At 35.1% G+C, this 24,320-nt stretch overlaps 1 protein-coding gene across 1 annotated transcript in view; it reads left to right on the top strand.

The window, feature by feature from the left end:
* Positions 1-20,456, top strand: part of Sox102F (transcription factor Sox102F) — a 224,165-nt gene extending 203,709 nt beyond the window's left edge. The window contains exons 4-7 of the mRNA XM_089644571.1: positions 10,806-11,024; positions 16,131-16,427; positions 17,884-18,031; positions 19,581-20,456. Coding sequence (XP_089500697.1) covers positions 10,806-11,024; positions 16,131-16,427; positions 17,884-18,031; positions 19,581-20,230 — 1,314 coding nt within the window. The 3' untranslated portion in view covers positions 20,231-20,456. The remainder of the gene's footprint in view (positions 1-10,805; positions 11,025-16,130; positions 16,428-17,883; positions 18,032-19,580) is intronic.
* The last annotated feature ends 3,864 nt before the right edge of the window (positions 20,457-24,320 follow it).

Genomic DNA, 24,320 nt, shown 5'->3' with positions numbered 1-24,320 from the left:
AGAATTGTCAATACACACAACTGCACAACACACACTTGTTTTCTAACGTTACAGTGTGTATTTTAAGTAGGAAAATTTCCACAATTGTGTTTTTTATGAAATACAACAAATGATTCGTGAAAATTCAATTATTCTCTTTTCATTTTCATTGTTTCAAGTTTAAAGTGGGTTATAATTGTTGTTAAGCTCTTTGAATAAATGCAAAAAACATTGATAGAAAGTGGAAATTAAAATCGTTCACCACGCTAATGTTACCTGAACATTGTAAAATCACTGCAATGCTTTATAGGAACATTCATTTCATTCTAGTTTTTAAATATGTTCATCTATTTCATTTGTTCTTTTGTTTTTGAAAATGAATGAATGCAAATTTTGGAAGCGGAAATTAACCTGTTTCCCGACATTCGATCGAGCTGAAACTCGCCTTTAAGTGTCGATCACTTACACACGTGCGGAAATATACGCATTTCTCTGAAATTGGACGACATCACAGCAGTTATAATACGAAATAAATGTCGGTGGCGCGGTCTACTCCGGTCCCTGTGAAGGAAGATTCAATCCTCAGCCAAAACAAAAAAAAATACTGTTTTTTAGTATACAGGTAGGTGTGCGGCATTTTATTGAACCGGAACGATCTTCCATTGATTAACTTTTAGTCTCATTTTCCAACTAACTAACCATCAGGCCGTTTCCTTTTCCTTTCTCATTCACATTCATACATCGTCTCATACATACATTATTCTGACTCTTGCCATGACCCGACTCAAGTATCTGGTTCACTTGGTCGTGCCATGTCTTCCTCGGGCGTCCCCTACTTCTGCTACCATTCGCATTTGTGACATATATTCTCCTTACACTCCTTTCTTTACTCATTCGCTCTTCGTGCCCAAACCTTACTCATTACGATTACATCAACCTTGCAATTTTTGCAAGGTTTCAGGTTTCTCACACGATCATGCATGGTTTTACCACACATACGCCTCAGAAATCTTATTTCTACAGCATGTAGTCTACTTTCATCCTTGCTTTGCCAGTTCTATGCCTCACTTCCATACATCAGGGTAGGTACCAGCACTCCATTGTGGACTGCTAGTTTCGCTTCCTTGGACATTTTATGCTAGCGCCAATTGCATTCTGTCCTTCATTAATGTAGTTACTCGAATTTACCCTTCTTTCAATATCTCTGTCAACCTTCCCATCTCTCGTAAAAATACTTCCTAAATACACAAACTCATCCACCTGCTTCAAGTATCCCTCATTTACAACTATATTGCACACTGTTTTCGTACTCTCTCTTTCAAACTCCATTACTTTAGACTTACTTTCATTCTTCATTAACTCATTCTTCATACATACTTCGTTAATCCTAGACACGAGAGACTGTATCTATCCACCTAGCATTATCCAACCCAACCTAAATCCCCCGTAAAAATAGGAGTATTATAAAATGAAAAAAATTATCAAAAATCCGCAGAATTTACTACACCCATTCAAAAATTCTGCAAATTGAACAGTTGTTTCCTTTTTTTCGAATTCCACTTCACCACATTTATACTGCCTTACTATTTAAAAAATGTAGATCTTCAACTGTGTGTTTTAAAAACTCGGCGAAAATCTCAATACGGTTTATTTAATATATCTGTGTACATACGTGCAAGTCGGATTAGAAAAACCACTTTGAAATAAAATGCGAGAACGCGACCAATGTTAGTGTCGTCACAGGGCATAATAAATGAGCAAGGGTAGTTCAGCCGCTGGTTGTTTATGCGACTAGACACAAGGTTGACAGGGGGTTGTTTTTGTGTTTTTTAGGGGGAGCAGGTAACTCGAGAGCTTCCCGAGGGGTGAAAGGTTAATGCGCTGTGCTCAATTCGATTATTGAAGGTTGATTTTAAATGGCAATCGTATAAATTAAAACCTTTTGAACTTAGTAACTCATTCTTCTAGTGTTGTATCAGTGTATATTTTTTAACATGTATTGCAGGTTTTGTTAATCCTATACACACATAACAATTTACGAAACATAATAATAGATATAAGAAATAATAATATATTTTACAGCCTAAACTTGTTGAAATGTCAAGAGATCTAGAGATATCATTTAACAGCACCATGATATATCTTGTAACGCTAAGTTGGACCAGAACGTTCGTTCTGCCACGTGGAACACATAACAAATCGTGGTGTCACCCCTGAAGGTAATTGTTCGGTACGAACAATTTATAGCATTCAAAAAGATATGTGCTTTCAACTTACTGTATTAAACTGTGATTTACTATAAGGGCCCCATTCATCCTAGATTTTATATTTTCTAGTCTCAGAAAACAAGTCAGATGCATGAATCTTGGGTAATCAATCACCATGCAATATGCAAATAGGTGAGTTCCTGTATTTTTAATGCTTACACTTATTCTCTCGTAATGCAGTTACTCTTCAAAAACTCTTATTACCACCATCATTTTCTTCATTTCAAAAAAGGTTTTATGCTGAATCCTTCAAATGTATTTATGTGTCAATATTTTGTGTAGTAGATCAAATATTCTCCTGACCAAGGAGGGGATCTTCCGAAACCGGTAGAGTGAAAATAAAACTATCGTGGTCAAAAACAAATTTATGTGTTTTTATTATAAATTATGATGAGCCACAAAGTGAATGCTTTTTACAATTACGGAAAAAGGATTAGTTTGTTATTAATTAAATAGCCGTTTTTACACTGGTTTTTTTTGTTGTTGTCTAAATCGATCAAATAGTATTTTTTTTCACCCAAACTTACTCTATTTGAACTGTGTGTGTATTCAGTGTGCCACTGACAGTATTATATTTGTATAACATCATTAAATATATGTTCATAATCTTCATTTTTAATCAAAGTTTAATTTATCTCTTGAATCACGGTGGCAGAAACTAAATGAGCTGAATTAAAGCGGGAAAAAAGCTGAATCAAAGAAAAACAAGGTAATTTAAGAGTAGAATTTTTGACACATTGGTTTGTGCAACGAATTATTCCCACATAGTATTATTTTCTTGCATAATATGTAATTCTAACTAACTACTCCTTGTAATAAATGCCTTCTGATTGCTTCAATAACATTCATACAAAATTAACATTCGTTACCCATTTTTTTCGTGTGAATAACGCACAAGAGTCCCAACGGATTCCGACTATCCGGAGCCGGTTTGACTACGGCAGCTCCGGGAATGTTGTGAGACTGAAGGGGTAGGAAAGGGAAATAAATGGGGAAGACGAATGTGAGGAAGTTCCAGGCTTTTCAAATTCATATTTGGTCACTCAGAAATTGCTTTAGGAACCCAATCTTACTTCATATAATATCGTCTTAAACATTCCGTTGAATAAAACTTTTAGCATGACTATCCAAGAATTGTATTCACTTTATCGTCCTAAGTCTTTCTGAGGTATCCCCAACTTAATCTTCTCTCCACCTGCACATCACACACTTTCCTAACACTACTTTCAAATTGTCTTTTAATAAAGTTCTGAAATAGTTTTGTTCGATACTTTTATGTTTTCATTGTGAAAAACATCAACGTTTTTTTAGAGTGGAACTAAAAATCGTTTTGTCTTGAGACATGTGCTCGGTAAAAATCATTTTAAACACGCATTTGCCAAACATAAAAATAAATTCCTACGCAAGTTACCTATTTATTACAACATCTTGGAAAGAAGTTCATCAAATCCAACATGAGATGGCCCCAACTTCTTGGCTTTATAATAATAATATGACGGATGGCCGCAAAAACGGAATTAACAGCAGATTTATAAAAAAAGCCCTGGCGCGTAAACACGCCGTACAAAAATACAAGTATGATTTAGGTAGATAATCATTTATCAAATTATTAAATGGGCTGTGTAGTTTGGTTTGATTCGGCTCGGGATGGATGGGTCCACGAATAGATGATATTTTCAATATCGTACTTGAGACCGTAGTGACGGAACAGCTGACGGAGGTATTTGAGGAATGTACCTCGCCTTGTATGAGCGAGATTAGCTTTGGATGAAGTGTGGCGAGTATTTCAAGATTACGGAAAGATCTCCATATCGCAGTGATTTATTCGGGGCGATGCGCGATGGGCTGTCATATGCAAGAGTGGTTCCGCTGCGAACTGCATTAGGTATAGGTATATTGCTAAAGGTTTTTCGGAGTTTAAAAACTCTGAATAGACACCATTTGGTCCCTTAGAACAGGCAACCTTCCTAAATAGGAACTAATATCGACCTTACAAAACATAATTACACCTTTACACAATTAAATAAAATACACATGTAATATGTACGGTATTGATAAATCGTTACTATGGACTGAAAAATTAGAAAGATTAATGCATAACTACTTTCGTACATACGTACACATTTATCAGGAACTTAATAATACTGAATACTGAAACTTATGAAATTGCATGAATCATATATATATCATGAAAACAATATTCAGAAATCATTATATTATTGATGTAAATATGTGTAATTTTTTATTCATTACTTTATGCAGATGTGGTTAATTTGAAGCTGCGTTCCCATCAATTTCTTCAATAATTTTCTACTGTTTTTCAGTTCGTATATATGCTTTGTATTGTGATATTATTGGATACTTGTCAGTAAACAAATGTAATAAAAAAATTATTTAATGTAATAAAAAAATTTCATAACGTGCATCTAGAAACCAGATACACAAATCTTGCAATGTCAATTTTAAAACTCTATTGATATAAAGCCCATTTCTCTTGGAATGCGATGGCTTATAGGTGCTTGAAAATCTCGGTCGTAGTCATCACCGCGACTTGTTCAAGATACCACAAGGCAGAACAGATGTTCTAGCACAGCACATCACGACGAAATGAATTACGCTATTGAATGACATTTCTAAAACAGGGGTGTATTTAATTACTCTTTACATAACCTTAAAACTTTTTTTGCATACCTCTCTAAATGGTAAGAATGCTAAAATAATATTTGTTCATTTCAACCAGATACTTTGTGAAATGACATTATAATTTAAAATAAAACAATTATTTAGGAAACACTACTTTTATTTTTTACACTTAATGCCGACAGGGTTTTGCTACAACCGTAGCTTCATCAGGGCTGTATAATACTATGTACATATAAAGTTGTGTTTGCTAAAATAATAGCTCAGAAAACGAACTTAAAACATCAAACAGAAAACTATGCAAATTACTCACCACTTCGAGTGATTTTAGTTCATACATTATATATAGGATTTTATTAAAAGATTTGTGAAAAATAGCTAATTTCTTTCTTTATCAAACCCTTTTCGATACTAACGTGTTAATATTCTTACATTAAGTATTTATAAACAGTTTGTACGTAATTTAAATCATCTGTGTTCAAAAATTGTAACTTGTAACTATTTTTTTAATTGTTTTCAAGCTTTATTTATAGTAATCTATTTTAATTAATATTTTTTTAGTGGTGATTTCATTTTTTAAATGGTTTATTTACTATAATAATATGTTTGGTTTATTATTACGCATGCCAATTATTTCGCCTTCCGAAGGCATTATCAAACTGAAACTAATGTTGAACCACCCAAAAGTTTCCGGATATTATGAGTGAGCATTACACTAAGTTTTCAATGAAACTGAAGGAATTCTGAGCACATTTCTTACGGCAGGAGAATATATTTATCCGAGGGTGTTTAGATTGGAAACACCGAGCCGAGAATTCATGAGAAATTGACAAATTAATGCTGTCACGATCAACTGGAGAAAGAAAGACAGCTATAAATCTGCTTATAAAAATGTATTCTTTGATAAGATTAAGATAAATTGATGTCTTTGAAGAAAGTGAGGCTATAATTTTCGTTTCCGTATTTTAATTTATTTATTAAATATCTACTGTTTACCACCCGGCTTCGCCCGAAGATCAACAGCTTTTCAAAAAAACTTCTTTATGAAATGAATAATTGAAATTAATAGATTCAAAAATGATGGCTTGTTTAATGTTTTTATTGTTGGAATAATAATTTAAAGCTCCATTGCTCATGATAGAAGTAAACTTGCGAGATAAAAATAAGTGGGTTAAATTAACTTTAGCGTCAAATTTATGACGCAAAAGTTCAGCGTTTTTTTTCCTTCCACTCTGAACAATTGGAATAACTTAAAAAATGGCTTTTTTTCGAAACCTCAAAGCTCACGATGGATTAATTGCAAGATCAAAATGGGTGCGTTGAACTAGGAATTTCATACTAAAAAATTGTGTACGTTTCATATCGCTATAGCTTACCATTCGTTTCAGAGTTAAGGGAAAAATCCAAACGTTAATTATTTGACTCACTCGATTGGTCTACATCTTTCCGCCACTTGAGTAAAATACTTCAAATTCCATTTCTATGTTCTGAAACTTCAGTGCATACAAGAAGAAACACATGTTAGTCACTTGTGTCACCTTGTGTCCTCTTACAAACTGTTAACAAGCAACAAAACTACTTGCTGAAAAGCGTACCACCGATAGCTCCGTTCTAAATTCTCCTTCTTCCTCATGAACTACGAATCCAACAGAAAGAGAAGTTACAAGAAAGCTCTCAGAACTACAGAACAAAACACGTGTAATATCGTACCTTGTGAGATACGCGGATATTAGGAAATGTTTCCATTTGACCTTATTCGCTAATCCCTACAGATAATTTAATATAATATTCATGAAACATGGGCTATTACAGTCTAATACATGAATACACAAAGACCTAAATCTGAATAATGTTATATTTTTATCCCGCAACAAACCAGAAATAAGTATTATTTTGAACACAGAAGTTGGTCACCAAATAAACAAAGACGCTAATCTGAATAGTCATAATGAACCCAGAGTGAAGTTAGCCTCTCAGAAGCAGGGCGTACTATACAGGACCCGCAGATACTTTAATATTACACAACTCTTGACCTTGTACAAATTGTAAGTGTACCGCAGTGTTGAATTTGGCATCCACCTCTGGTCCGAAGACCCTAAATACTTTAAAAACCCTTCACTCTGTGCAGAATCGTGCGGTAAGTTTGGTAGATTCCCCTATCTTAACAAATGGATTTGCAGCACAGGCATCGCGTAGGAACGCTGTCCTTGTTCTACGGGTATTACAATGGGAGGTGCTCTGAAAAACTAGCGTCATTGATCCCTTCGGCACCGATGACACGCCAAGCGCGCCCAACATTTGTACACGATTAACATTTGTCACAAGAAAACGGGTCATTTTTACGATTCAGTCTTTAGTCACAGCTCGGCCGTGAAACGATTTGCCAGCCTCTGTGTTTCTTCCCTCCTACAACATGGATCTCTTCAAGGCCCGTGTTCACTCCTTTCTCTCTTCAAAAAAACCCTCCACACAGCATCCCGTCCCATTACGTCGTTTCCCCGCACGTATACCTAGACGAGGGAATGAACCGCGGAGGAATCTTTCCTCTACGAAATGAACTATCACTTAACTCTGCACACGCGCCTTATTCTGACTTCTGACTCCTGATATGACCCGAATCAAATATTTGATATACTTTATCGTGCCATGGCGTCTTCTGGTATTCTTCTACCATCCGCTTTCGCGTCATATATTCTCTCCACACTCCTTAAACCGTTCATCCACTCTACATGTCCTAACCAAGTACACGTTTTAGATTCTTTCTGGATCTACACATTTGTAATAATGTCAAACGTCGTTCTCACTCATTTCAACTATCCTACATAAAACCAAGAATATTATGTACATTTCGACCACAAAAGATATCTATTCTCAAAGAGCAATAAAACAAAATGATTTATATTAAGTTAGATATTGCCAGTTCAAACCCTTCCGCATTTAGTGATCATTTACGTCAATAGGTGTAGCGTCATCATTACACTCCCGTTTTAAATATCACTCTATGAATACGCATTGTTTATTAATAACTGCTGGCTTGCGGGATTATTAGCTAGCGCACTGGCAACATCCATTCAATTAACTAAATGTTTAAGTCGTGTTACTTGTATCTTACGATAGTAAACCTAATCAAGTCAATAATAACTTATAGAGTCCATATTTTAATCTATCTGGGCATACATAATAGTAAATATACATATTATACGGTATAAGTAGGCTCAATTAATTGAAAAAAATTTTGTTGTTTGTTTTTGGGGTGTTATGCCGTGTTGCGCTAACTCCTTCTTTAGCCGACGTTTCGGACAGCGTTGCAGTGTCCATCATCAGGGCAGATCCGGTAGATCCGAAGATCTAAAAACTTACCTAATTGAAAAAACTTTGTTTTTTTATATTAAAAATTCCTCAGTGCCTATATCATCTTTTGGGATGCTGTGTAGAGGCTCTTTTTATTGAAGAAAGTTCTGGGAAGGAAAAAGGGGGGTCAATGTGTTCAGGAGTGACGGACGTATGAATCCATGCCTCCCTCTGCGGTGCAAGGCGATGGGTCGAGAGAGAGTCCGGCTGGAGAAGTCAAAAGGTCTCCCTCAACCACTCTGTCCTTAGACCTAGACAAACCTCACCCCATGAACCCGGGCATCCCTGCTTAAGTCACCATAGCGAACCACTTGGGGTGACCTATGACAGGAGCGTTGGTTATCTAATAAATGGTTCCCGGGGCGGCGTTATCCACACACGCCTCCCAAATTATAATACAAAACAACAATTTGAAACGAATTAAAATCGTTTTTTGGTAGGAAAACATTACATATAGTTCGTTTAGTGTTTTTAAAACAAATAAGATAAGTGCAATACCTTTTACAAAGCAGCTCAACTTATTAATGCGTGTATATATTTAAACAACTAACTATAGTACCCCGTATGGGTTGGTAGCAAGAATAAAACTCAACACAGATTTGTCTCGTGACATGTTCCCTGTTGCGAATACTTCATGCTTTATTTTATACTGACTTTGAATAGGGTCCGATACGAACATTTTTGATTCACTTGATCGTGCATTTATTTCCTAATGCGTCCCCACTTTCTTATTTATTCAATTGCGCATCATAATATACCTACTATCTGGCACTCATTTTTGATTTCATACGCTCTGCAAGTAAATTACTGTTTGTTACAAAAAACATTAAAAAATGACCACATTACATTATTAAGTATACTGAAAGAAAAATACACAACCAACTTGAAATGTTGAAAGGCGGGGTGGTTTAAGCTTTTAAACTTTTTTTCATCATCTCCTTGTGCCCTCCCCTATCGGAGGTTAACTGTTATCAGGGAAATCTTCACTCTGCATTATATTATTAACATAACTCTAGTGACACTATACGAAAGCTTTCGCACCGTCTTTATAAGTCAAATTTATCAATAGACAGTCGGTTTAGAAAATAGTGTCACAATTTTCTCTAAATAACCGCATGTAAAAGTATGTTTAGCTCAGTCATAAATAAAATAATTTCGAGGGAGTGTAGCTACACTTACCGGGTCTATTTTGAACCCGGAATTTTATTTTGAGCGCATTATGACGCTGGTGTTCTAATCAGTTTTTTTTTGGTTTTCAAGGTTACAACGTGTATCTAACTATATAATAAAGATTGGATTATTTATATAACGCCGTGCTCATGGAGAAATCACCTCAAGGGCGCTTTATAACTTAATGTATTAAACCTATAACTTATCACTTATAACTTACAGCTAAGATTTATTGCTAGTGATTTAAAACTAAGATTTATAACTAGTGACTTACAACCAATACTTTATAGCTAGCAACTATGTACTGAGACTTATAACTAGTGACTTAAAGTGCAATTTATTTTTGTTAGGTTACAACAGGTAACTATGTTATAAAAATGGTTAGATTATTTACGTAGTGCCTTTTTCGTGGGAAAAAAATTATCTTTACAAATGAATTTATTTTACCTATAATTTACCACTTATAACTTACAGCTAATATTTATTACTAGTGGCTTGAAACTATGATTTATAACTAATGACTTACGACTAAGCCTTTTAACTAGTGACTTGAAATACATTTATTTGCAAATGCGACTTTTGAATTATACCTATCTGAAATTTGTCATTGTGATCATCAAACTAGTCACTTGTCTGTAATAAGGTGATCTGAATTGATAAACATCATCATCGTCATCATTTACGTGATTGAAATAAAATTTATTTGTTATTAGGTGCCTACCGGCATGAAAACTTTTTTCAGGGCACACCTACCTAGAAAATTATAATCATCTTTAATCACTTGCAATAAAACTACAAAAATTAAAAAAAAAAAACATCACGAACTGCATTTCATACCACACTTTTCTTTTTTATTAATATTTCTACTCGCAACGTCATTTCCATCAAGAGCTATGGAATGTTTGAAATCTTGGACGAAACCGGGTAGGTTTTTAAAATTATAATTAGAACTGTTTTCACGAAAACGACGCTATAGAAATGATCCAAACATTATCATTATTATTATAGGGTAGTGAAATATAAGTCATATTAACTGAAACAGGTGTTATAACGTTTTGTAAACTGTCACCCGAATCAATTTTTCACTCGACAACTTTCATATTTTTTCGCTCAGCTACCTTTTTAGCGCACCCCAAGATCTACACGACGACGCACGAATAATTATCCTTTCCGTTGTGGAGTCATGACTGATTATTTGGTAGCGCAGTGGGAATTTGGAGGCTCTTATCTGACATAACGATGACGTAAGCGCACTAACAAGCAACGGAAAATGATTTATTTTTATAACGCACACGCCACTTGGCGCCACAACCCTTGGGCCACGAGTTATATTAAAATAGATATTCAAGATAAGTTTAAAGGACAATATCCTAACAATATGTATTTTTGTTGTTTCAGGCTGCCCAGATATCCGCAGGAAGTGAAGCCCGGCGCGCCCAGGAGCGTCGCGCCCTAGAGCTGCAGCAACAGATAGCCGCCCAGTATGCGGCGGCGGCAGCGGCGGCAGCTGGGGCGGGCCCGCACTCTCAGGGCGGAGACCAGCCACTAGTCTTCCTGCCCTTCTTTGAACAGCTGCGCAACATGCCGCACCATCACCAGCAGACTAAACACACTGGCGTAAGTGGAATTGTATTTCATGTGTGGACGAGTAATATTAAACAATTGTGGATGGAAAAAATTCAGAGCCGTCGAGTGGTAGCCATCTTGGGTGACCAAATCTTCCTCTTCCCCTCTCCATCATCTTCAACAGAACAACATACCCCAAACGAGAGTCCTACTGATGACTGGCTCTTTTACGATATACGCATAAAAAAGGGTGTGAGATTTGTCATAACGAAATCACGCAAGCGGGAATTTCACGTTCCATAACTATACTACATAAATAATAACACAAGGAAAAATTACACATGGAAGAAATTTGTGTTCATCATGTGTTTTAGCTAAAGTTTTTATATTTCGTTTTTATCATGTTCCTCGATTTTTATTTTTTTTTCATAGTCACGAATTTAAACGTTCGATTTTTATTTTTTTTTCATAGTCACGAATTTAAACGTTGCTTGAAATGGTTTTAGCCGTGTTTGGTGACCAGGTCTGAATAGCCAGGTACCCTACCACCTTCAGCCTCACAACATACCCCAAATGGGGATGCCATAGTCTCACTGGCTCCAGACGGTTGGGAGCAGTTGGGACTCTTGTGCGATGTTCATATTTTTAAAAAAAATGAACAAAAATGATTTTTTTAAAGCAGTTTGGAAAGTAGGAAGCAGCTGCTATAATAAAATGGTTTCCTAACCCAAAAAGATGTGCGTGTGTTCGTAATAAATATCGTTGTCATAACTAAATTGAATAAGAAAAAAAAAATCACATTTAAAAATCTCAGAAGTAAATGCTGTCATTTCGGCTATTCGATCATCTTTTTACATGTTAAACACGAAATAGGTCGCACATTTTGAAAACAGTGATGAATATTTTGAAATTTTCCTTACCCCATCTGTCGTGTTAGATATAGCGGTATAAATTTCGAATAGCTGTCATATTTCGACAATCTTTTGGCGCGCAATCCGAATCATACCGTAATTTCCAGAATATATATTCGCCCAGTTGCTGCAACACAATGTTAAATGCGAAAAAGTCGTAAAAATATTGATGTTCCTACGTACGTAAGTGTTTTTTTCTGGCAATACTCGTGTAGGTACTTCTCATTGTAGATTAAATAATTTATTTTGAAAGCGTGAATTGTTACGGAAAAGATATTTATGTCATGGTTAACGGAATCAGTACATATAATAAGAGCAGATATTCTGAAATGAGATTAACTCAATTCGTGATTATATCATTTCAGTAGGGTGCAGTATTCTTTCATATTCATCATCTGACTGTTCTTCTTTGACCCGTCAGAAACCGTGATCCTAACGATGGTAGCCAAGCGGATCAAATCTTGGGTTTCCACTCAGACATCGTTGGGGGTTTAGTCAATTGCTAGCTATATAAGTCGACAATCAATGCAAATTTCGCTTATAATTATGGAAGTACATAGCAGGATTTGAATTACCGAGAGTTTATTCCTAATCCGGGGATGTTTGTCTATAACCAAAAAAATGGATAGCAAATTGACCAAAATCTAAGCAAAAAAACAGGCATATACATTCGTAGAAAAGCGATAAAAATCTTATTTACTTATTTAAAATGGACTTACTTTAATATAATAAAATGTCATGCATAAAAATACCCCAGCAAAGTAAAATAGCCGGATTTTCATGATGTTTTCGTAAAACATCATATTTTTTGCCAATTTTTTTTTATAGCACTAATATAATAATAGGAAAAAAGTATCTACAATGCCCGCCGCACTAGCTCGGTTCTCCATCATTAAACGTGCACATCCCGCCGCTAGTAAATCGCAGGAATCGCGGGTGATGTGCCAATAATTTCTGTCGGCAACAGTTGCTCCTCTAATGAGCGGCGATAAATAAAATCGCGCGCTGGGCGGGGCCATAGACAGCCACCACTGCCAAAGACAACCTACCATCCGTGGGCGTCTGAATACAATAGACTACACACAATAGAGCGGGGCTTCCCATTCGCGAACAACACAACTGAAAGCAAGGGCGGATCCAGCTTTGGCGCCAGGGGGGGGTCACGTAGTCGTGGTCAAGTTTTTTTTTTTTTTTTAAAGAAAGACAAACATTCCCGGGTTACGAATAACCCAACAATAACTCCTACCACCACCACAGAAAGCCGAAAATGCTTGCTTGTGTTGTGATGGAGGACTTAGGTCCGGTCAGTTACAGTTACAAGAAGTTATAATTTAATTTTGATAATAATATATACAAGTAAAAAGTATGTATTGTTGGATATGGTAACACTAGGTATATCATTAAGATTGTCTTTTGCTCCGCAAGCCCGGGCGGCGTAGGCTCGTGTAATGTCAATTGTCAACCAATACAGTACAGATTACAATTATTAATCGTGTTCTTATTTCACCACAATATAACATGGTGTCAGGTGTGTCTTCAACATAGTATTGTATGTAGGAATCTTGCAACTTTTTGAATTTCCTTTTCCTCGTTGTAGTTATTCGCCATCATATATAAAATCATAAGTACACGGTAAAAGTTCATAACATCTGTCAAAACACCGCCATCTTTAGCAAAAAGCATAAATATACCAAACCACCTACTCATGCAAAAAGTCAAATCAAAGGTTAAGTGGTTAAGTTCGCAGAGAACAAACAATAAATCTAGTGAACGTTAAACGTCAAATTCAAAAATTCGCTGGATATCAAAGTGTTGCCGTATAAAAAAAATAATCAGTGTGGAATTTTACAAAATTAAGGGAACATAATCGGAGACGGAACATTTTCATGTAAATCATTCAAAATCCATCATTAAAAATAATACTATGCATTTCTAAAAAAAATTACTAACGTTTTCGTAATCTTTAGTAAAAAAATCTATCCACACTTTTAGCCTTCATTTTAATTTATTCTGAAGAATTTGTTACAAATATTAAAAATGTGTCCACTTCCGAAGTTATTAATTCATCATCTAGAAAAATAAAATCTGGTACTTACCGCTAAGTCCGCTAACTTTATAGTTATACACGGGTTATAAAGTTTTAAAATCGTTGAACGTAAAATATATTAATTGTAAGGTATTGTTTTATTAATCTAAAATATAAATAACTTGCATCCCTCGTGCGGCATAATTTTATTTTTTTTAAATTCAATTATAATTTCGCCGAAATAAATTAAAATGTTAGCCTTGGGCAAAACCTCGATGAACGAGGTTGTGTCTCGCCTTAAGAATTGCTTTAGGAAGTATAGGAAGGCTGGTAATTCGCGCGGGCGCGTTAGACCTCTCCAGACCTGTCAAAAAACTTCCGAAAGAATAAGTTCTGTAACTTACTAAAATTACGTTAAGTGACTTTTGGTGTCGTTTACATTGGGAATTTGGCCAAACTCGCCTTCAAGAGCGATTTACAGGAAAAAAACTTACGAGTCTAACCCCAGCCTTAGAAAATTAACAAATAACATTTGAGTTTAAACACACATACACTGGCATAATTAAGAAACTGATTAGATTACTTACCATTTCTTGTAATGAATTGAATTTGCAGCAAAAATTTTTAAGAACACTATTACTTATATTGGAACTTATTTTTTTTAACTTAGTAAACAAATAAAAGTAAACACTTTATTAATAAAGTTTAGTCGTTCCGATTGAGGTTAGGTTTTGCTAGACGCTAGACGTTAGTCGAAACAAAGCGCGCGCAAGCGTCACACGTGGTTACACGAAATGTGTCATAATAATATGAAAGGTGGCGGCCGAAGCGCGCGCCGGTGGCGGTGCGCGGTGACGCGGTAACATTCGAATTTTCGATGCGTTCGTTCCCGAATAATGCGTTTGCCGTCAAACAAAGTATTATATTAAATTAATTAAATATTGAAAGTACTTAAATAAAATTTATATTGTGACAAAAAATATATAAAAACATTATGTTTAACAATTTTAATTAGTGGTCCACCTAGGTCCTGGATGGGCCCAGGACCTAGGTAGTCATGACCCCCCCTGGGCTGGGGCCCAGGGGGGGGTCATGACCACCGTGACCCCCCCCCTGGATCCGCCACTGACTGAAAGGCGGGAAATTGCAAACCCCACCTCCGTGGATATACATCATAACTTGCGCAGTGTCGAGAGATAGATTGTTGCAGGTTCAATCTACGTGAAAGCATCAGAATAATAATAGAAAATGATCTCGGAGATATGAAGCATCGCCTTTATTCACAGTGATATTTGCATCTCGTGGCGTAATGGAAAGAGCTAGGTTTCTCATTACAAGATATGGAGACGAATGAGTGGATTAGATGCTAGATAATGGATGTATTATTACCATAATAATCCATTCACTGAACACTTGTGGGACTATCCTGAACACTTATCACGATGACAGAACTCAGTTTGAAAATGTTGTCTGCGTTCTGTTTGAGCATGCAGGCAGATTGATAAAAGATTAGTCCTTTCAGAATATATAGGACGGTACGTAATAAGGAGTATAACAGGATCAAATTCTGTGAGTCAAATATAAAGAAATAAATGCATTACCTATATAGGTACTTACATCATTTTGCTTTTACATATCGTGTACTTATTTTGTATACCTTGTTAAGTAAATGTTGTTCTAGTATAGTGAACACGAAATATTTTTAAAAAACATTGGTTTCAGACATTAAGTAAGTCATCGCTTTCGGAATGTTAGGACCTAAGGCTTTTATAACCTAAGGTTTTTATAACCTAAGGTTTTTATAACCTAAGGTTTTTAGTTTCAATTTTTTTTTTTTCATTATTCATAAAAATATATTTGAATTCCGGGAAATAAATCAAAAAAGTTTGTGGTATTTTATGTCTTCAAATTATTCGCAGTTCGTTTAGAGATGTGACAGTTTTTGAGCCGATATTTAATAAAGTTTTCAATATTTCTGCATTATTAAACTCAAAAGTGCTACTTTGGTATTCTTACATAATTAGATTCAAACTATAAATTCTAGGAAAGAAATCATAAAATGTGTTTGGAATTTTCTGTCTTCAAATTGTGTACAGTTTGTTTAGTGGTGACATAGTTTTTAGCGGGTATTTAATTGTTTTCAATCTTTCTGCATGCAAATTTTTGACACGTTGTCTAAGACTAGGGGTGTGAAATTTTCTAATTTAATTTTTATTACAGATGCTGCCCTCGTGGACCGCCCCCTCACGGCCGCCACGGCCCTCCCCGCCCCCGGGCTCGCCTCACGCACCCCTGGCTCCACGGCCCAGCCCGCCGCGCGACCCAGATGCGCCACTGAACCTCAGCAAGCCCCGGCACGCGGCTCAACACAGCCTGGCCGCGCAGCACCAGCTACAGATGCAGCAGGCCCAGCAACACATGCAGCAACAGCAGCAACAGCAGCAGCAACAACAACAACAACAACAGCAGCAGCAGCAGCAGCAACAACAGCAACATCTTCAGCAACAGCACCAGCAGGTGAGAAAAGTGCGCATCAACAATGAAAGCTCAATTATACCTATTATTAACTGTACATGTTCAAATTCTTACTATTTATCGAATTGTGGCTGGATATCCAAAAAGTTAACTATATTTTAGACAATGTGATAGTTCGAGCTATGTAGCATAGATGGCTTTATTGCTAGTAGCTCATAGAATTTATAAAGTTATTTCTAGTGTATAGGTTTGCCCCTCCATGTTTAGAATCGTGAGGTGGGCTAGCAGTTAGGTGCAATAGAGGGATTTTGATAATATACTACGGAGGACTAGCTGAGGTGTCTACGTGACGTGACGGCGTTGCTGGAGGTTATCCATAGGAGATATACATACACCATCGCAGACTTTTCTGTAGGTCTTTTTAAGATATATAATTCTTTAGTACATTATTTTGAGGTATCTCACAAGGTTTAATGTAGTGACCGAAAAAAAAATCATTTTTATTGTAAAACATCGACTTTTCTCTACTTTCTATAAATATAATATGCAAGTATTATAAATGTTAACCCTATCTATGTATATGTAGTCTAGAAGAACTAGGCGCACAAACAGACGCAGATAATACGCGGACCTACATACTCGTTCCTGATTATAAGAGTTTTTTTTATCTTAATGAAGACGAAGTGTTTCGTTGCGAAGAAGGCGTTTTATTTATCAAGAAACTATTCACAACAGGAATTATTTGTAATGTTGTGTTGCCTTGTTTCCCTTTTTTATTTAATATATATAAAGTTTTATAATACATATAATATGAGTACATAAAGAATATATTTACATTACAAAATATATTAATGTTCGCAATCTCACCAATGAAGAAACTGTTTCTTATGCTTGGTGAGATAGTTACACTAATTATAAGAAAAATAGAATCATTATGCTATAAGTAAGTATATATATATATGATAGGAACAATATATAAAGAGACAAAATCTAAATACAGTGGAGATGAGTATAGACTGATAATAAATATCAATGAAGGGAAAAACAGGCAATTATTTAGTTGATTATTTCTTAAAGAGTAACTTCAGTTTTAGTTTAAGTATGTTAATATCCTTTAATTTCTTTATTTCAATCGGAAGGTTGTTTCTTTTTTTTTTTTCCTTCCATCTACAACTTGGGTTGCATCAAGACCCAGGTGCACTCCCTACAGTTTTTGTGTTATTTTTTATACTAGTTACGCAAAGCCTATTTTGATGACAAAAAATAATTTTATTTAATGTCTTTCAAAAAATGTATCCATCTGAAATCTTTTGGTGTGAAAGGACCTAAAACCACTTTGGATTATCGAATTAGGAAAATCTTAGGGGGTCTATACGAATATCTTTTTTTTCAGATAAGTATTTCCCATGATCGGGACCAATATCGTACTCTTTTTCCATTAGTAAATGCTGCTACTACAACCTTAACCTTAACCTTAACCTAAAACTTGTCCTTTCAGCCCCAAGTGTCACAGTTCGAGCCCTTTCAGCGCGCCCTGTACGCGTTACAGTCCGCCCCCGCCCAGCGACAGGAAACGCCTCGCCAGGAGCAGACCTCGTTGCCACAACAGCTCAAGGAAGACCCTGACTACGGGGCGCCCTTCAACAGTGAGTACTCCTGTCTATATGCATATCGAATATATGAGCTTTTGATGTCCACATCTGATACGTTGAACATAGATCTCCCTTAAATGTCTCCAGCTTTGCCGGTTTTTGTTAGTTCTCACCCACCGAAAGCTGGCAGTCACCAGCCGATTTTACAAGTGGATGGATGACCTTTGCTTGTCGTTCCGTAACTCAAACCAATGATCCTTCGAAGAAGATGATACGCAACAAACAGCTTCCATGAAGTGGCACCGTTCTAGCATCTATCTCAAAGGGTCTCAATCCTGCGCTACTTCAGTGGTTTTGGCCCAGGCTCTCGTTGAAAAGCATCTGCGTCTGCTAACCTCAGCTTTCTCTGGTTGTACTCACTGTAGAACTTTCAACGGATCAGCAATATAATTTATGTTAGTACATATTATGTAAGGTTTTCGGCACCAATAATCCAATCTGTATTAAAACGGAAAGAGGTTTTTCAATTATAATTTGTAATTTTCGACGTCCTGTCGGCATTATTTCGCTTCAAAGAAATGTGTTTTCCGCTCGAATCACTCCGCTTTTTAACAATCTCATAACCTCGTGTGAAATCACCTTCCTACGTTTCTACGCTCCAATCTATACAAAGAAAATGTTGACATTGGCCGCGGAAACACGTCAAATTTCTTTATTACAAGAAAACATTCCTGCTTAATTATAAAATTGTCCTCCGGAAAATGCGCGCGCACCAGAAATAAAGAGTTTATTTATGGTTTGACACCTGCCTAGCAACCCGCCGCCATGATGCATTCTGCATGTGAATTTCCCCCCAATTCTTCGAAGCGTGCGAAGGCGGTGATCGGCGTTCATTCGCAGATAGGTATCTCTAAACAAATCACAGTTTGCGCGATTAGAAATAACCCATCTCGATGCCGCGCGCAATAAATTACCAAACGGCTTGTAATATTAATTTACGAAATACGTCCGCCGTTCTTCGTTCGCCGTCCGCCGCACCGCTTTCCGCTGCTTTGAAGGCCCGTTTCCGCATATCATATTATTTTGATGCGAGATGTGAGCAGTCGGATCGGACTGTAAACAAACGGACCTTCCTATAAATCAACAGTGGATCTCGGTCGTAAGACTGGACCTATAAACGTTTCACTGCTAAAGAAGTAGTAAGGTACCGCCTATTAATACACCCGGTGATACGGCGAGATTGTAGCGATATTAAACGGCGGGCTTCATTACGATCTGGTCATTCACTAAAACCAAAGCAAAATAGATTATTCAAGATAGAGCCCTAATACTTGCTCATAGGAGTAAAATACGAGTAATAGAATGGAATAACAGATGAAATCAAGTCACTAGATATTAAGGAACAGTAGTTTAAAACTAGCACTTTTCCTCAACATCTCGGTAGCTACGGGATTAGATGATCTCCTACAGAGGTGTTAATTGAAAACATCACCATTAAAAATACATTTTAAATTATTCAAGGACATGCCAATCTTCAACTCCGCAACAATTATTTTAATTTTGCTTCAAATGTTTCTAACGCAATCTTTTTCCTTTTTTCCAGTGTGGGGACCCGACGCAGCCTATAAGGCTAACGAAGAAACAGGAGACAAAGGAAAGATGGTTCGGCAGCAGAAGCGCGACGGAGAGAACAAGCCGCATATCAAGAGGCCCATGAATGCCTTCATGGTCTGGGCCAAGGACGAGAGGCGGAAGATTCTCAAGGCATGCCCCGACATGCACAACTCCAATATCTCCAAGATCCTTGGAGCCAGGTGGAAGGCCATGTCCAACGGTGAGAAGCAGCCCTACTACGAGGAGCAGTCCAGACTGTCAAAACTCCACATGGAGAAACATCCCGATTACAGATACAGACCGCGCCCGAAGCGTACCTGCATCGTTGACGGCAAGAAAATGAGGATATCAGAGTACAAGACGCTCATGCGGACACGGCGGCAAGAGATGCGACAACTTTGGTGTCGGGATGGCGCTCCAGAACTAGGATTCTTATCTCCAGGGAATGAACTGACTTCCCCAGGCACTTCAGGGTCTGGGAGGCCTTCTGCTTCTCCTCCAGGTATGATGAACGGCGCAGGCCCAAGCGACAGGCCATTTTACTACCCTGCTGATAGTCTGTCTCCTCCCGACGCGATGGCCTTCTCCCCCGGAAACGGCGCCGCGTACGACCTCAGTCCGGGACGAGAGGACGATTGAGCCGAGGCGTACCGGGAAAGGCCCCAGGCCTGGTTCCCCTTTCCCGGCCCATACGGACCTTTTGCTGCCTTCGGGCACCAGCTCCCCCCGCGGCCGGAGCCCTGGTAAGGCCGACTCCGCTTCGGTCAGATCTTCCCCGAAGGTTATGACCCTTAGAAACAAATTATTCGTCGAAACAAGTAACGATATGATTATTTATGATTTTTCCATTCATAATTATTGTTCGACGGGCTCTCGGTGTTATATTAAGTCCAAAAAGGACAGTCAATGTATTAAAAATATAAATTTAATTAAAGTATTGCAATTGAAATAATATTTTGTAGAAATTTATTACATTCTTATTGTGTCTAGATATTATTGTGTAACTAAACGATTTTTTTAATGTATGAAAATTCTTCATTATAAGTTAAAATTTTCAGAAAATTGTATAAAAATCTCCAACAATAGATACTTAAATAATAACCATAATAATATAAATTAAACTGCTCTCTGTAAAATTATACAATTCAGCCTTACAATAATTCCGTACTTATTTATCTGATACGTATTTAGTGCTAGACTTCTTAAACATAAAATAAATGATAAAAATGTAAAAATACAACATATTTATAAAGATAAAACGTAGGGACAGTACTCGCAAAGATTTATTAAATTATTTTTGAATTACGAATAATAATAATATGCGGCCATATTTTTTTATTCTCATTTTTTAAATACTCACTTGTTTATATTTTGTATGTTACTTAATTTAAGCGGTTGTGATTCTGTTTGTTAAGTAATAATTCAAGTCAGAACTTGAAAGTACCTTTCTCTAGATGTAAGTTTAGTTTTGTTGAGTTTTATTTTAATGTTTTCTTTTATATTTTTAATAATTTGATTACTTCCTCGAATATATTTAAAATTTGATTTGTTGACTTTGTAGGTACATATTATAAACGTTTTTTATCACTAGGATTATTTAATTATACTGTATAAAAAATAATTATATATCGTGGAATAATTTGTATTTTATAAGAATTTAACGAATGATTAATTCAACCGAGTAAAATATGTATTGTTATTGTGCATAATGGCAACGTTTAATATTAATGTATGTATTGTTATTGTGCATAATGGCAATGTATAATATTAAAATATGTATTGTTATTGTGCATAATGGCAATGTTTGATATTAAAATATGTTTTGTTACTGTGCATAATGGCAATGTTTAATATTAAAAAAGTGATTCTGAAAATATTATTTTGAAGAAACATTCCAAATAGACCACATTTAGATAAAATAATGATTGTCTAGGTAAGGATATGTATCAACCAGAGTCAGACCGTTTAACTTTCATGAATCAAAACGTAAAATCTGAAAAAGAAAAATTATAATTATTTGATTTGAGATAAACTTTCATGAATCAAAACGTAAAATCTGAAAAAGAAAAATTATAATTATTTGATTTGAGTTAAACTTGTACAATTATTTATTGATTGCATCACATTATTTTGAGTCAATATAATAATAGAAATATCAAACATAAAATAAAATTTAAGTCTGCATCTCAAATAATTCATTAAATAATGTTGGTGTCTAATAACTATTGTAATTCTATAGTAAGTGTTAGAATAAGCCCTTCATCTCCTTTGAAAAGTGCAATTTAACATAATTACCCGATAGGAAAACATAATAATTATATTGCGATATAACATGAACTGCGGTATTTCTTTCATCCAGGATATCACCCTTTAATAATTTGTTAAGAATTAATAATATAACAGAAATGTATTGAATGCCATCATAATTTTTCCCAGCTTTGTTAAAATCAATGCTTATATATTATGTTAACACATTTCAATATTGTAGATTAGATTGGGTTGTTTCAAATTCTATCACATTCGGTGACGGTTATGCTTGACAGCTGTTCTGGGTGGAATTTGAAACACCCTAACCTAATTCTGAGAAATAAAATGATTTTAATTACTGACATGTTTAAGGAGCTTTAGTTTTTATTTCCAAGTGCCGTCATTGTTTCTGTACATAATATTTATAAGAATTATTTGATGCCAGTAATCACGGATAATCTCAAGTGTTAAATTTATTAGTGATTTCAGTTTAGTTTAGAAATAATACATGTTAAGATGAGCACATGAATCTGGATTGATGTGTTAAGTTATTTATTTTTAGCGTAAGATTGTATAAATAAAAAATCGAAAGTAATGTAGGCACGCGAGGTTGGTTAAAAATATAAAGTTATCTTAGTTGTAAAACTTATCAAAATCAACAACAGCGATTATGTATAGAAATGTATTCATACAAAAAATATTACTATTATAACAAACTCTCAAATTAGTCAACAGAAAATATATAATTTATAAGCTTTATGTGAAATGAAAATCCATTTCAATTTTTCCACGCCATCTTTCATACTTAATTCAACTATAAATAAATTACAGTGTTTGATTACATAATTGATCACTTTTCTAGAAACTTTGGCAAGAGACGAACAACAGTAGATATACAAAAACGTAATTTATTTTCTTTCAAGTTTGTCATTTTGTGAATTATTTAATTGACTGAACTAAAGATTTTAATCCTTGAATGTTGCCATTGAAATTCCGTATGTGGCAGCCATTAAACAGTATATTATGTTGCCATATCACAAGTGAGAAATTATTAAGTATAAATAAATAACATAAAATAGGAAAATTATCTAAAAATGTGATCACATGCCAGTTTTTATGACTTGCTTATTTGAGCATTGTATTCTTCTAAGGCCCGTACGCACCAAATATATACTTGCTAAAATTGTTAATATTTAGTTTTGTTTCAACAATTTTAACAACTTAAATATTATTTACAAATTCATTTAATTTACAATTCATTTAATGTACAATTCTTTTAATTTACAATTCATTTTCAGTCACAGTTTAACAATCGCTATATTATTTTATAAATAATAAAATCAGCATTGAAAAATATACCACATTAATTATTGTAATAATATAATATGTATAATAATTGAAGGCAAAGTCATATTTTCACACAATGCATTTCTGTAATTTAAAATACTTCATCTAAAAATAAATGTATTTTATTTCTGTCTATAATAGCAATAGAGTCTAGTACCTACCTATAAACATTTTTATATCACTGTAAGAAACGAGCCATTGCAACACTTCAATATTTCAAAATTAAAAGTAATAATGTAATTTAAATAATAAGAAAGCTTCTAAGCTGGAAGTAATAGAAGAGCAATTATAAATACTTGCCATTGAAAGATAACATTGAACATCAATGGATGTACAATGAATAACAGAATTATCACAAGTTCAAGTGCAATGCTTTATCCAGTACAAGCTATAAACAATTGATTATGTTATACTGTAATATTATATTATTTTTGTAAATAACGATTATCCCTGTTAACTTATGTAATTCAATGTAAACATGCTACCTTATCATTAGAATTGTTGTGTATCTAGATATATTATATAAGTGAATGTATTTGTGCGATATATCTCAAAATGTAGCATAACTCTGTCAACTTATTTAAATATTAGTTACATATAACTAGCCGGTAACGTCTGGAATTGCCGAGGAGTGCGTTTGATGTAAAATTGTATCTTTAGAAAGATTGAAAAAGAAATTCCATAGAGAAACATAATGTTAGATTAAATACATACTTTCTGTAACTGTTCAACGGAGCAAAATCACGCTCAACGCAACGATTATATCAAATATTTCTGTTGCCAAAGCATACCAAGACGCCATGTTTACAGCAAAGTAGAATAAATTGTTTTAAAATTATTATTCATTATAAACAATGATTGTTCTGGAACTTCAACAATAATTACATTATTACATATTATACTTTGAGTAGCATCTGCCTGGTTTTAGCATCTTAATATTTCATAATATAATTATATATTGTAAGTAGTCAGATTGTTTCCGTTACTTTATATTTTGACCTGATAATGTTGTAGGAATTAATAAAGAAAACAGATAGGGATTATTATAATTGTAATATTTGAAGGCTCATTCATTGTCTATCGTGCCAAAACGAAATATAATCAATATAAAAATGAAGTATTGTTTTATTTTATA

The sequence above is a fragment of the Hesperophylax consimilis genome, chromosome 21, assembly GCF_061612785.1.
Source record: "Hesperophylax consimilis isolate HC1 chromosome 21, BYU_Hcon_1.0, whole genome shotgun sequence".
Taxonomy (NCBI): domain Eukaryota; kingdom Metazoa; phylum Arthropoda; class Insecta; order Trichoptera; family Limnephilidae; genus Hesperophylax; species Hesperophylax consimilis.
This window is presented reverse-complemented; position numbering and strand designations above follow the sequence as displayed.